The sequence below is a fragment of the Haemaphysalis longicornis genome, unplaced genomic scaffold (genome assembly GCF_048455015.1).
Source record: "Haemaphysalis longicornis isolate Haplotype H1 unplaced genomic scaffold, Haemaphysalis longicornis Haplotype H1 scaffold_7, whole genome shotgun sequence".
Lineage (NCBI taxonomy): Eukaryota > Metazoa > Arthropoda > Arachnida > Ixodida > Ixodidae > Haemaphysalis > Haemaphysalis longicornis.
The window spans coordinates 113164697-113180327 of record NW_027526422.1 but is presented as its reverse complement, the minus strand read 5'-3'; the positions used below and the strand labels follow the sequence as shown (position 1 = coordinate 113180327).

Genomic DNA, 15631 nt, shown 5'->3' with positions numbered 1-15631 from the left:
ACAGAAAAATAAAATATCCTAAGTGAGCCCAGCGTCTGAAATAGCAGTATTCTTGTGGTTACACTGCCTAAATCCGCACAAGTTGACCATCACGAATAGCTACGTCGTTTCCTTGGGCCGATCAGATTGGCCCGCTGTCATCATCCACTTTTACACTTCTGTGCCTAACAGTGCTCTCACTATTTTTCCCAAGTATGGCAAGATGTTAGATGAGGCTCCTTGATTCGGATGGTCAAATCTGGTATACTAGTTTGCTACTTGAGCGTAGCCAGTACTCAAGACATTTATGCGACTGATGGAATGCATGCTTCGCATGTCCTGAGCAGTCTTGTAGGTGGAACTTCTAATTTTTAAAAGTTGTCATACGTCATAACTCTGAAATGTTAATATCGGGAAGGGTAACAGCACGCTTGTAAAAAAATCTAGATAAATGCAGTTCATGTTTGTTTTAAAGGACGTTACTGGGCAGAATAATTCAACTCTACACTTGAGTAAACGCCTTGTAATAATTGGTACTGATTTGTTTTGCGGTTTTAAGGGCTGCCAAGCAAAGTCGGTGTTGACGAATCTTGCTCTGAGACTATAACTGTTGCACCTGATTCAAGAAGAGCCGGCGCCAAAGAGGTTCGTTTTAGCAATTTTTTAAACATTTCGGAGCTCACTAAAACGGCGTCAAGTAAAGATAATCCCGACTTTACTAAATTTAATTGGCATAAATATATAAAAATTCCGCAGGATGGGTTGCTATGCAAGTGTACCGAATAGGCCCCTAAAAGCAAGTGCGATGTTTGAAGCATGTTAATAGTACTTCGCCGTTTCTGCGCTGGTAATGTTTCGGAGGGTCTCGCGTTTGCTTCATTATATGTCTAGGCAGCAGATTCGTGGCCAGATTCGTGGCCCAGGTGGCCAAAATCATTCGGGAGCCCTCCAATACAGCGCCCCTCATCGCCTCTGTAGCGTCGCCACGTGAACTCCGCAATAAATTAAATCAACTCTGCCTTGCACCACAGGAAATATGATGGTTCGGTGATATTGTAATCGCGCAGCTGTGCACGACCAGCGATCTCTCTCTGTAGTAAAAATTCAAATAGTTGTCTGTGAATTTTTATTATATCCATAATGTTCCCACTGGGAAGCAGGCTCAGCAGAATTTTTTTCTTTTTATTTCCATGCCAGCATGGTCGGCGCAGTGCGAATTCCACTACACCTGGAGGAAGGATTATGAAAACGCACATGACTATGGCGGTAGCGGAAACGATGGAAAAGTTGGGTATGAAAGCCTGGCGTAGCACGTGAACAGCATGTGATCTCGAAAAAGCTTCGCCAAGACTAAACATGTGCGTTGGAGAGTGGGAGGATAACCAGAATAAAAGGGGGGGGGTCGGAGATTTACGCACAACAGTTCGCTTTTCACAAAGCAGCAAGGCCTTCCAATTTTCGCTGGTTCTGTTCATGACATCTGTTCTTGGTAAGTTTCTATGGAGCGATAATGGTTGCTGTAAAGATGAAGCACCTGAGCATGATTCCGCATGGGGTGTAGGAAAGCAACGCATAGGCAGGTTGCTCTTTAAGGAAATCATAAACAGCCTGCATCATTCTTTAGTTTTAAACATTTGTTTTTTGACTGCTGACAATTCTTTTCGTTTTGCGCTAACAGTGCACCCCTCCCGCTTGATCTATTTGAAATATAGATATTGCAGTATTTCTGCGGAGTAATTGCGAGCTTTTAAGGCGCATGAGAGACTGGTACGGCAACCTCCTATACTTTGGCCTCTCAGGAAAAAAAAATTCGTTTTCTTCAAGAAGACGCAGCTACAATGCACAGTTACAAAAATGTGCCACAGGGAATGTCTACTAGATGATGCACGCCTTGTCAATAACTGTTATTGCTTTGTGGATGAATACCAATTCAGTAGGATGTCATTCCTGCACAAAAAAAAATTCTGCATAGGACAGTTACTAGGAATCACTGATTAGCAGCAGTAGCTCCCTCTATCTTGCGTGGTAAGCGCAAGGAGGTAGGTTCATTTCACGCGGCTGCCTGTTGAAGTATGAGTGATGAAAAAAGTGCAACATACAATGACAGCCGGCTGTTCGACTAGTTGTGCTGTATATGTCTAGGCAAAAACGTAACCGGGAGACGCTAATTTTTAAACATTTTGCGTGGAATGAGTGCTCTTTGGTTTTTGTGAAAGCCCGTCGAACGTCACTGCTGAGATATTATTTTAAAGAAAGCATATTTTGTCCTGGGATATGGGATTTTAGGATGCGGTAGTTAGCAGCATATTTTCAATACAAGTTAACGATGCTAGCAAGATTCGTGTTTCCAAGAGAATTCGTGTTCAGAATGCGGTAGTTAGAAATAAACCTTCATAATCAAGTTAGCGATGCTAGCAAGATTCCTGCTCGCAAGATCGGCTTCAACCTTTGTGGATTTCTTCGAGCCTGGATAGGGCTGGTTCATCGCCTGTTTATAAAATTGTCATGGACAAAGAAAGATCGCTTAACAGTGTCCGCAAAAAAAGGCTACGGTAAGAGAATTAAAAAAAAGACTGCAGTAATTGAGGAAACGCACACGATACCGGATTTTGCATATTTCTGTATTTCGGCTGTGAACACCACACACACTCTACTTGGCCGAGTTAGAAAAAAACACGGATTTCTCAGGTCTCAGGTGGCAAAACCCCTTCTAAAAGTTTTTACAGGCTGCGAATAGCCACAAACCTACCACCAAAGTTCCTGTGTCCGTGAACGCGCGTATGGTCCTGCCCAACACGCCTCATGACTACGAGTAGAGCATTGCAGTGGCCTTACGTTCCGTTGTAGCATGCGGCAGCCCGGTGTTAGCGAAAAGTTACGCTTCGAGGTCTAACACTGTTGACCAGTACCCGCTCTGATGCAAGGAGGATTTGGTCATGATTGGAGTGTTTTTAGGACTAAGGTCCATGTATTCTAACGTTGCTATTATTACAGCCTCCACAACATGCCCGCGAATGTAAACTGGAGAGTGTGAGTTAGTACGGTGAAGTTAAGAATAGCCATTAGAAGAGTATTACCGACTTAGCAAGTTACATTAGCAGCGGTGCCAGCATTTGTAGTTCACACATGATCGTTCAGAACTCAAGAAAAATATACTTTTGCATTCGCAAATCACAAGACGAAGGTTAGGAACGCTACAATTGCTATGTGGGAAGTGTTATATGTCTCATGCGAGTGTGCTCTTAAAAATTCTACCACCATTGTGGACCACGATCATGGCGACACGAAGCGAAACCACAATACAACGTGACCAGAAGAGGCGGGACAGCGCGAAAGAAGCATTCCAGCCGTGTATGCCACAGACATAAAAGAGCATTCAATAAATCAATTTATAGTTACCCGTCGCGGTGGCTGAGGGGCTAAAGCTTTGCGCGGCTGAGGTTCAGGACGAGGGTTTGATCCCTGGCGCGGTGGGTGGTTTTCTGATGGGCCCGAAAGACAACTATGCCCGTGTGAAAAAATTCCGGCGCGGGTTAAGGATCCCCAGGTGGTCTAAATTAATCCGGAGTCTTCCATACAGCCTACTTCATAGCCCAGGTTTAGCTTCGGCACGTTAAACCTCGCAATCAATCAATCAATCAATCAATCAATCAATCAATCAATCAATCAATCAATCAATCAATCAATCAATCAATCAATCAATCAATCAATCAATCAATCAACCAATCAATCAGTCAATCAATCAATCAATCAATCAATCAATCAATCAATCAATCAATCAATCAATCAATCAATCAATCAATAAATCAATCAATCAATCAATCAATCAATCAATCAAATCAATCAAATCAATCAAATGCGAATGGCCAGCTGTAGTAGATGTCGACATGGGATAACAGGAAACAGGGTATAAGCAGTGGGATTTAAACATGGGGATTTAACCGCATACAAATTCACTAAAATACGGTACACGACACAAAAGGTTTTACGATAATGTGCACAGCACAAGGTTAAGTCACCTAAGTTCACGCGGGGAACTTAAAATGAGAAGTCACAACAGTTCCCACACCTCAGTTACTAACATCTGTTCTCGCGTTCAGGGCTGTGATGGAGGTATGGTCAGCAAGACTACATAGGCTTTGCAATGGCGTCTGAATATACAACTCACCTCCCTACAAAGCTCAGACAAGAAGTGCAGAACGAAGACTAATACAAGCCTGTGCAAGAGTGTAAAGAACTCCCAGTTAGCTCAACGGCACTCGCTTTCAAACCGGTACGATAGCGTAGCTTCTAACGATGGCGACGATGATATTTCAGATCAAGAATGGGAACTGGTCTCTGCCACAGCACGTATGAATTCAGTTTCATACAGCTAGGTGGAGTGAATAAGTGGATTTCGTCCGTGGCTTCGTTTTCAAGAGGCCGACCGGAATTATCTTGCCCTAGAAGAGATAGATCTTCGGGTCCAGGCATTATGAATAGAGCTTACGAATTTGTCCGTTCGTGGCGCCTATTCGCTGCACAGAAAAACTCAAAGGACGCTACTGCCAAATAAAAACTGGCTGCGTATCTGTTCCTTTGGTTGCAAATGTCGACGCAAGACGATAGTCGACTAGCGCTTCTGAAAAGTAAATGCATGCCTTCTCTTTCCCGCTCACCTCTCATGCTGTTCCTCTCCCTTCTAGTTCCAAGATAACATGGTAAAGGTTTTCTCAAGTCAATTTACATTTACCGCGTTCCACTGCTCCCAGTCGGGTGACTCAATGCCAGTGATGTCATACGGCGGAGACGCGCCTGCTTCGAACCACCCTACTGAACGTTGATTGAACCACGGTGCCTCACTCCACGAGCGTTCGAAGTGGAAGACGGAACAATATCTAGTAGAACATTTCGTTGGTGTTGCCGTTTGATTTTTTAGGATTCCGCTAGGTAGCACGGGCAACAGCAGGTGACCGTGTTCAGCAGTTGATGTAGTATGTTATTTGCTATCGAAAAAACCAAGCATCCGTAATTTTTGTTAATAAGGGAACACTGCAAATATCACTCATGTAATATATTCGGGCTTATTGGCTTTTTGGCCCATTTTGGCGTAATGTCTTGTTCTTTTAAACAGTTTTGACAAGTATTAACAGCGGCCTTAGACGTTTAGATTTTGCTGTGAGTACATAAGAATATTGCGCAGATGATGTTTCACTTTGACCGACTGGCTGAATCGAGTGACAGATGGACAGGCAGGCAGACCGAAATTTTTCCGTTGAAGAAGCCCCGAAAGGCTACCGTCTTTAAAAAGAAAACGCCACATTAAACAGTTTTGGACGAAGGCAACATTGACCACGTATCTGCTTCTTTCATTGCAAATGTCGACGGAAGACGATGGTCGACTGGCGCCCCTGGCAAGTAAATGCGTTAATTCTTTTTCTCGCTCACCTCTCGTGCTGCTCCTCTCCCGTCTCGTCCCTTCCAAGATAACACGCTAGAGGCTTGCTCAAGTCTATTTAAATTTACCGCGTTGCACTGCTCCAAGTCTAATGCCTCGATGCCAGTGCTGCCGTACGGCGGAGACGCACGCGAATTGAAGCACCCGACTACAACGTTTATAGCGTTGCAAGCGAACGCGAAACCAAGCTAGTGGAACCTTCGTTGCTGTTGCCATTTGATATTTTTGAATTCCGCCAGGTAGCGCAAGGAAAATCAAGCGACGGCTTTCTGCAGTTGATGTAGTATTTTATTTGCAATGGCAAAAAGCAAGTATCTGTCAACTTTTAATAAAGGAGCTCTGCAGATATCACTAATGTATTGATTGTCTGCCCTATATTTGGTTAGTGTCTTGTTATTGTGCAACAGTGTTGGCAAGTATCAACACAACATTAATACCGGACGTAGACGTTTAAATTCGGCAGGGAGTATATATAACTACTGCGCAGCATCTGTGTCACCTTGGCCGGCTGGCTGAAGCGAGTGACAGATAGGCCAACATTTTACCGTTGAAGTAGACGAAGAAAAACTATCGTGTTTAAAGCTCATGTGAAGCTACACGTCCTCCGTCAACTTTTTTCTTCCCTGTATCTCCTCTTGTATCATCAACAGCAGCAGCCACGACCTTGTCCGCATCTGACGCTCCATTAGTAACTACATAGTGCCGCAACTACAGTTACTAATCAGAACTCTGGCAGCATCACCATAAATTCGGCGCCTGCTGTACCTGGGACGACACGGAATGACACTATGCTACAGTGGAAATGCCGGGGCCTGCCTCAAAAAGTTGGTGATCGTAAGCAATGCCTTAGACTAGGCTCCCTTCGCGCATATGCACTCTAGTTCTTCAATAAGTGTATGGCTTACGTAGTATCCCCTTCTTTACCGGCTGTGCGTCTGGAACAATCATTGACCGCCGTCACGCCACACCGATGCCACGCGGTAAATCCGTGGTGTATGCCCTCACGCGCCTTCGCGAGAAATTCGTTGACTTTCAAAGCTGGTGCTCCCCGTTGCAAGAAATGTTGCGGTAAAAGGTCAGCTGAGTCACTGTGCAGTGATCCTTGTGTCGCTGACTTCTAGGAGGACCGCCGAACAGCAACGGGTACTTCCTACTCTATATGTATTCTTCTGAAGCTGCGTAAACGGGAGGTATAGTTAGGGGTCTCGAAGAACAATTTGCGTAAAAATAGTGATAAGAGACCCATGGCTTCGTTGTTTTATAAGAAATGCGGTTCCAACGCTAATACTGCCACTGATTTTTGTGGTTTACACAAAGCACAACAGTTTTGTTAAGAAATAAGCATCGAACCACGCAGAAAGCAGATCGGGGATAACAGATAAAATTTCAGTTTTTACAGAGCATTTTCCTAAGTCGTTTTCGATATTTAGGTAATTCAATATTTTAAATTCACCGAAGAGCATCGCATAAGGGGGAATTTAAATCGGACAAGGCATCACTCTACATAGATGAATATGAATTACAACGGCAGTGGGAGGCATATCTGCGCAATGAGTGCACTCTATCATTAGTATCACTCAACGTGCCGAGAGCGAAACTGAGCGTTTGTACAAGGCATTCATTGCCGCCTTTGTGTGGATTTCTGTATTTTTCATGTTGAAAGGGTATCAAAGGCGAAATACATGTTTTTTTTTTGAAAGATTTGGTTTTTGATAGTGCCGTCAGTGCTTGTACGACAGCAAACAATGCTTTACTCACTGAGAAAATAAACGTTTTTAGAGAAAAGTTTAGTTCTGCGGCTTAATAGCATCTTTCGTGACGTCGTGACGTTGGCAATGACGTACAAAGGGAATGGTCTTAAAAACAAAGTAGTTGGCTAACCATGCCAGCTACTATTTCACAGGCGGCCGTTTTGTTATCGTGGCTATGTCCCACTTCTATAGATGGCGCTGCAATATCGCTGAAGGGCCAAAGGCAGATTGGCCCTAGGGGCCCACAGTAAAACTACAAATGAAGCGGTACAAGGGGATATGGGCTGGTCGTCTTTCGAGGCGAGGGAGGCGCAGAGCAAGATAAAGTTTGAGGAGCGACTTCGTGACATGGAGGACGAAAGATGGGCCGCGAGGGTGTTTAAGTACCTGTATTTGAGGAGCGTGGACACGCGGTGGAGACGGAGGACCAGACAGCTGACCAAGCGGTACGGAAAGTCGGTAGGGGAAAGCGGGGTTTACACAACAGTTAAAAAGCAGGTAAAGGCAGCAGAGACGACGAAGTGGGAAGAGAGAATGGAAGCGAAAAAAACCCTGGAGACTTATAGGACAGAGAAACGGGAAATTAAGAAGGAGGGATTCTATGGCAATACGAGAGGCAGTGCGTTGCTCTTCGAGGCACGGGCAGGGTGCCTGAGAACCCGGGCATACACGGGTAGCTACAGGCAGCAGGATGAAACGTGTGCATGCTGCGGCAGTGATCGAGAAACTATAGAACATATTGTCAGGAGCTGCACAGAGATACGGCCACCGTGGGGTGAGGGGGAAACGACGCTGGCGGAGGCTTTGGGATTTGGGGCGAGGGGGAACCTCAACTTCAAGGCCATAGAGGTGGCGAAGAGGCGACTGGAGTGGTGGTGGAGGAAAAGCAGGGAAGGGATGGGTACGCAGGTTGAGTAATCATGCGGACGAGAATTTAGAACAGCGAGGGGAGAAAAAAGGGGGGTGGGGGCGAGGAGTTTAAAACAGAAAAGAGGGAGAAATGGGAGGGAGGAAGCAAATCTATAGGTTAACCTGGGAGTAGGGCATGTAAACGTAATAAAACAGGCAAGTCGATTGCTGACAACCGACGCCCCGATTCAAAGGGAAAACCACTAATCATCATCATCATCATCGTAGTAGTGTTCGCACTTAGCCTCTGAACGATTACTATACCTTCCGTAGTTTTATTGTGTTTGATAGTAACCGTTTCCTTAAATCTAAGCTATGAATCGACAAACATGACCACGTTAGTGGCCGTGCTGCTAATGATAGTTAGCCAGTGCTGTGTCAGACAAGCCAAACGCGTCCGATGGCTGTGTTAGGCAGTGGCAAGTGACGCACTAACTGGTTCGATGTTTACGTATTATAAAAAGAATATTCAAGACATTTTATCGCAAATAGCTCGTTGTACAAGCTAATAAATTCTGCCTGACTAGAGTTGGCTTTTACCAGCCGCAGGCAATTGGACAGATGCCCATAATACGTCATACGTTCTAGTGCGGGCAATGAGCTAGCGGGTCGCACGGTCACTCTTTTTTGTAATTATGTAGCTTAAATTATTTAGACGCAGTTTGAATAAAAAATTATGTCAGTGTTATTATATTGAGGCAATCCTTTGAATGAAGGAAATTTACATTCTCTCTTCATTGCCCGTTTAAAATGATTTTGCTGGACCTAACCAAACTGTTTATTTCTGGTCACGATGCTTGCCTGCAATGGCACAATGTTGCTATTTTAGCCCCTTTTGTCTACTTCCTTAAACAATGAGGGCAGCAAGTGAGTAACTTGTAAGTAACCTTTCGGCCACAATATTGCTGTTTTACGCAGCTTATCTGTTAGTCTTCGTGTCACACTTCGTAAAGAACTGTTCAATGTGCTTCGCTGTATTTTCTTGGCAAGTTGCTGGGACATCTCTGACTGTAAAGCAAAACTATACAAATGAATGATTGCTAGCGTTACAAAAACAAACTGACTGCAAACGTCTTTGTTATCGGCTTATCTACGCTTTTGGTAAAAAAACAAAATCTGGTGAACAAGAGCCCGCAGGCTTAGCATTTTTCCTGAATAGGCTGTTGTTGTTGATGATGATTATGATGATGAAGCTCAGTACGTAATCATGTTTTAATGGCCTACAGTGTAGGCCGTTGCTGTAGGCCCTACATGAAGTGCCCTAAATTGATGTAGGTCCAACATCAACTTATTAGAATTGTATCATCCCTTTTTTGAGCAGAATAATATACAGCTTGTTGGGGGAGTTGGGGGTTCGGTTGTAGCGTTGTTGGATTTTGGGCAAATGTATTTAGCCGGGCGCATAATGTTTTGTTTTGTTGACCGTCTTAATGTATTTCTCACAAAAGCGGCACTTGCTTTACTTCAGATTCGTAACACGAGAAAAAAAATCGCAATTGCCATTACGTTGGGCGCCGTCAGCGTTGATTGGCAATTCGGCTTTGATGCCGCCCCATATGGCGCCAAAGAAGGCGCGATTCCAGCGCATACTGCGCACAAAGTTATAGCGACGGGCTATGCTAATGCTTAACATTTTTGCCCTCAATAAGAGCACTTTTATGAGTATCTCAATAGTTGTCGCTATTTATGGGGCCACGGCTATTTCAGGACTGCCGGAGGTGCGTAGACGAATGGTCACGCGGCGCCTGGTATTCACAGACGTTTTTACTAATGGCATGGTGAGGCCGTAGGTTAACTGCTAATTTTCGGAAAGGAGGACGAAAGGGAGCAGAACAACAAGCGAGATGAGCCGGCTGCGAAATCGCGCAGTTTGTATTGGAACGCGTCACACGTAGGAAATTAGGTATTTATAGATGAAGAGGAGAAAAACATTAAAAGTCACCAGCTGAATTTGAATTAGGCGAGCTGATTATTGGCTGCTGCTTTTCAGGAAAAACGGCGGTGCGTACTATAAAAGAGTAATATTGACGCGTGATAATAACGACAGTGCTCGTAGTATTTTGCCGAATGCAGGAGAACTTGGTCCTTATTTTTTTGTGGTTAGTTATTAGAGCCTGGGAACGCGAAAACGTGTATAAAAGAAAGGAACACAAGGACCTTTCCGACCACTTTCGAGGAGACTCTGAACATCCTACTGCTGCCGATTGAAGTGATCTGCTAACGGGTAAGGAAAAGAATTCGGTTATTGTAATGGTGGGCCCTTGAAAGCACCTTTTATCAGTTTTTTATGGAAAACGTACAAGTACTCATACCAAGTTTTTTACCATATGACTGTGTAGGAAAGGCTGTTGTGTAAGTCCCCCCCTATCAAACGAACCTTGCTAGCCAAAAAAGACACCTTTTTGTTTAAAATTGAGATTACAGCTGTTTAATGCGTGATTCAGTATATTCCTTTCACAAACAGGGTAATGCCTACAGTAGTCGTATAGAGAAAGCCGACAGGCGCATTAGTTACGAAAATAGTACAAGTCTAGGACCCCTACGCAACTGCTACGAAAACTCGCAGTAAAAGTCTGTGGAAGGAACAACGAAGTCTCATAAAACTACGCTAGCTGTTCCTAGTTGGGATTACCTTTTTTCTTTTGTATAAATTACTGCTAATATATGTGTTTGTCGTACACCCGAAAACTTTTTCATTTTTGTTTGCTGAAGTTTTTTTGTGTTTGATTGCAAGGTTTTATGCGGCGACGCAACGCAGGTGATGATGCGCGCCGTAGTGGAGGGCTCCGGGTTAATTTTGACCACCTGAGGATCTTTAACATGCGCCAAAATGTCGTGCGCACGGGCGTTTTTGCTTTTCGCCTCCATCACAAAAGCGGCCGCGGCGGCCGGGAATCGAACCCGCGTCCTCGTGATCAGCAGCACAACACCTTTGCCACTGAGCCACCGCGGCGGGTAGTTTCTTTTGTTATTGATAACTCAGACTGAAGTTTCCAAACTCAAATTTTGTTAATTACGACAAATACATTTGCTTTTTTTTCCTATTACCGCCACGATTTACTGTTTTACTTAAGGAATGGCTAAGTAGTGAGCTTAGCCATTTAACATATCGGTATGTTAAAAAATGTGGAGTGGTTTGTAGTAATAATAAATAATTGTAGGGTATATTCACAATATACTGTAAAGCTGTGAAACGGGATACCCCTATGAGCAATTTGTAGGTTTTTCAATTTGTTTATTTAGTGTTTGCATGTTCTATTTTATTAGGACAGATATTTTATATCTTTTGTATGTATTTCACAGCAAATGCATCTACCACTTGACAATGATTTGCTTTGGCTGCTGTTTCTGCAGTACGACTACCTTATATTTTCAGTTTTAAAGAGTAAATAAAGTTTGGTTTATTGATTGAAATATTACTGGATGTAGTTTAAAAAAAGCGTGTGTAGTCATGCCGGGAAGTATCTCTTTTTTTCGCGGCATTCGTGCATTGTTGCTGGAGGATGCCTGACTATTTGCTATTAAAATCGAGTTGTGTAGGTATGTCAGAGTACGTTTTGTCGAGTGTACAGAACTGAACGATGCTGCACTTTTGTTCACAGACGAAAATGCGACCTGCAACATCCCCTGCACTCCTAGTACTGCTTTTATCGGCGGCGGTACTTGGTAAGATCACTTGATGGATACAAGAAAATTGTTGCATATCGACTCCCTACAAGAAAAAAGAAAGCGTTCGATTAGAAATTTGCTTTAGTATTTGGAACAAGTTGCACTATTTCAGTCGCACTAACAACTTTCGTAATAGCAGATGAGAAAGACCCGCCGCAGTATTTACTAATGCTTTATTTCTCAACTACCGCATTCCAAAACATAAGGCCAGACCTTTACGCGAGCGTTTATCGATGTCAATTACGCATGCTGTTGATCATGACTACATTCTTGGAATATTGCAGTGTCGATAAAGAAAACATGGTGTTTGTAATTCTTTAATGTCTATGTTCAGATTTGCGCGCGCCAGCATGCGCCAGCACGCGCCTTCGCGTCTGGAACCACTGCGAAAGCTATAGGTATCGCCAGCACAGAGAGACACTGCGGGATTTGCTTGTCGCACCAGATACGCCTTCCATTTCTGCTTTGTTTTTGTGTCTTTTTTGAAGTTGCTATCTAAAAGCGTTCATTGCTGCAACTGAATGAAGACCGTTCAACAGCTGCTACATGGCCTTAGTCACGTAATTCGAGCCGTTGAAGAACGTCAAGAGCGAAAAGAGAGAAAAGTCTTTTGAGCGAGTTCACAAGTTGTCGGATGGGCATACAGCAGTAATTTTTGGCTGAGGTACTTTGCGACGCCCTAATATAAGTACTGGATGTGTTGGGTGACTACGTTCTGCAAGCATTTAGGATTTCAAAAAAAGTCAAAGATCTAGCACGGTGGATGCGCGCGGCAGTGACCGATGCAGCGGGTCATCCAGCAGCCAAACCGGTTCTAGGGGTGAAGACGCGTGTGGGTACGCGTCCCTTTCCGCTCATGCATTTGACCCTTAAGGCGCAGGCTTTTGGCCTTTAAGCAGTGGTGGCAAGTCATTTACGTGAGAAACAGCCCTGTTACCTTGCCCCCCCCCCCCCCCCCCCCCCCACTACGCAACCACTGAAGCTCCGGGGGCGTCGCCGAGAAAGAGAAATGTCGAGGTTTCGTAAGGCCCAGTTCGCCAAAAGGAGTTGTTCTTGTCTGAGCTCTCGAACTAGCCATATCCCGGCAAAAGTTGGGGTATCAATAGGATAGGCCAGGTCAGGATTTATGATCACGGCTGTGTACAGGGCGACTGGATGGATCTTGCCGCGACGAAAGGGTCCCGGCCATGGTCCCTCGATTGGTTAATGTACGCTCAGAGAATAAAAGGAGAAATACACAGAGTTTGAGGAAATAATAGGGTCTGTAGGCAGTTGGAGCCATCTAGATACAAATTGAAGTGTTTTTGTTGCGCTTGTGTAGCCGGTATCTTATTGCAAATTGTAGCATACAAAGTTTTCACTTCCCTTTGGTATATTAACACCGTCCAAGATTCATAAATTCAGCCACCACAATTGGAACTTCTATCACCATCGCCTTGGTGAGCTTCCTGGAAAATAAACCGAAGCTCGGGCGTTTGGTTTAGTTACCAACAGCGCACTTTTGTGATTGATTTGATTGATAGCAGGGTTTAACGCGCCGACGCAACGCAGGCGATGAGGCGCGCCGTATTTGAGGGCTCCGGACTAATTTTGACCACCTGGGGATCTATAACGTGGGCCGAAATGTCGTACACAAGGGCGTTTTTGCTTTTCGCATCCATCAGAAAAGCGGCCACCGCGGCCGGGAAACACTTTTGGGAAACGAATATCACAAATTTTACTACACCCACAAGGACAATAATACCTTAGTTACTCGTCGGAAATAACCGCAGTTACGTTTAACAGTGTTTACTAAACTTCACCCGTGGTTATCGCAAACTGTGGTTTTGGCTGTTACACGCGAAATTCAAAGTGCGGCAACAGCAGTCCCTTGGTTGTGAGCGGAACGAAATTGAATTAACAAATTTTGAATCTCACGACAAAAATATATAATTGCGGTTCAGCTCTGGTAACCGTGGATATGCAAAGCAACAGCATGCCTAAGTCTGGTCAGAGTCCTTCAATGCTTCTCTTGTCATGAAACTCCCGGCCAAGCTTCGTACGGGGACAAAGGCTACCGCGAGGGGCGCAACCGCAGATCGGAGGGCATCAGGTGGCCGCCGCGGCTCTGCAGCCTGACCGGCAGGCAGAAACGCAGTAGCAGCATGCCCATTCGCACCAAATTTTTTCGCCACTCACAAAATGATAAGTCCATTTGAGTGGCCCACGACACGTAAAGAGAAAGCGCATATCTGATAAGGCGGCGAGCGTCTATTTTATCTTACTCCGTGGTCCGTTCCCTGCCAAACGCGCTCTGACCACGCCCCCGGTTGCTTCCCGATCAACACCAGCGCCGCGGCGTGGCAGCTAACAAAGCTCTCCCAATGCGTGAAGTTTCATGACCAGAAAGGCATTGAAGGACTCTGGTCTGGTCGAGTCTTGGTTTCGCTTGTATAACCTTTGGATAACGTCTCAAAGCCGTTAGGTGCCGTGCAACGCTCAAAGAAAGCCGCCGGGCTAACGCGGCGTTCGGTGGGGCGAACACGGCGAGCAAACTCTGGTATGTTTATCAGGTACTTCACTGTTCGCGCATGAACGTACATGCTCTCCTTCGATTGTTTGCAGTGTTTATGTGGGGTCCGCGTGGGAACAAACGAGCCGCACGAAGTTGTTTTGTAGGGTGCGCGTGGGGGTCTTTCTCTCTCGCATTTGTTTTTGCGACAAGTTGCGAATCGGTTTTTGTTTCTGCGTGACGTGAATGATCCCTTCTTGCGGACTGTGTCAGATGAGGATAGCTAGGGAGCTACCTGATTTTGTTGTTTCTTCTGCGTTTTTTTACTTTTGGTCCACCCAAAGGATATTTTCGTGAGGTGGTACTGGCAACAAACTTTTTACGGGCCTGCTTCACGCTTGAATACTTGTCAAACGTGACGCGCAAAAGACTGTATCATGACCTTGCGGATATTGTTTTGCCTGAGCCGATGTACAGATCATGTACCGTGCAGAGCCTGGGCAGGACGCACTTAAACGAGTAAAGAGAATGGCAGTGCCGCCATGGGTTAAAACGTTCTTTTCTAAACTTCACGTGGGCGTCCTTCTAGTAAAAACCTGGCAAAAAGAGAAAGGTCTATACATTTCATGGGGGGTTGACTGTTACTTATGCAAAAAACCCGAGACGATTGAACATGTTTTCTTGGAGTGTTGGGATGGGGTCTTCCTTTGGGATGTGCCTCAGCGCACATTAAAGAAGGACTTCCCCCTGGAGGCATACGGGATCAGGTTTCTACCCATTCAAACCAAGGATGGTGTACCATATGACCTCGTCATGGTTCTGGCCCTGCACGGCATTTGGAAATTGCGAATGGCCATACGCCATCGCGACATCGATGCCAAACGGTTCAAAGAGTACTTTTCTGAGTCTGTTCATCTGATTATTGAAGTGTGGAGGGCTCAGCCTGAGCCTCCGGAATGGTTACCCATGTTTGAAATATTAACAAACATGAAACAATTTTAGCCATTACTCTGTTAGTCAAGTGCTGGCTAGCTTTTTTAAAAGTTTAGTGTTTTGTTTGTAGTGTCAAAGTATGGCAATAAAGACAGGGATGCCAGGTTCTCGGAGAGTAACCCGCCAAATTTTTTGCGCTGCATAGCCCAAAGGTATCCAAATGTTGACATATTGAAATAGCCCAAATAGCCGAAGGAGAGAACTTCACACCCAATTTATTTAAAACGTTTATTCAGATGACTACTGCTAAAAGTTTGACATATTTACAGAATGGGTGCAAGTTATATAACCAAACATCAGTTTGGAGTCCAAACAGCTCCACCACTGTACATCGCGGTGGTATTGAAATGATCCAAAAAGATGTCGGATGGTATTAAGCCCTTACAACACTTTCCACCTCTC

The 15631-nt window shown here is 44.7% G+C and overlaps 1 protein-coding gene across 5 annotated transcripts in view; it reads left to right on the top strand.

The window, feature by feature from the left end:
- The first annotated feature begins 1392 nt into the window (after positions 1-1392).
- The window catches only part of LOC144146823 (uncharacterized), a 105190-nt gene continuing 90951 nt past the window's right edge, over positions 1393-15631 (top strand). For 2 of the 5 annotated variants that reach the window (XM_077678752.1, XM_077678755.1), the window contains exons 1-3: positions 1397-1468; positions 6067-6240; positions 11679-11742. In XM_077678752.1, coding sequence (XP_077534878.1) covers positions 6219-6240; positions 11679-11742 — 86 coding nt within the window. In that variant the 5' untranslated portion in view covers positions 1397-1468; positions 6067-6218. Of the gene's footprint in view, positions 1469-5349; positions 5377-6066; positions 6241-11678; positions 11743-15631 lie in introns of all 5 variants that reach the window. The other 3 variants (XM_077678751.1, XM_077678754.1, XM_077678753.1) reach the window with 2 other exon arrangements.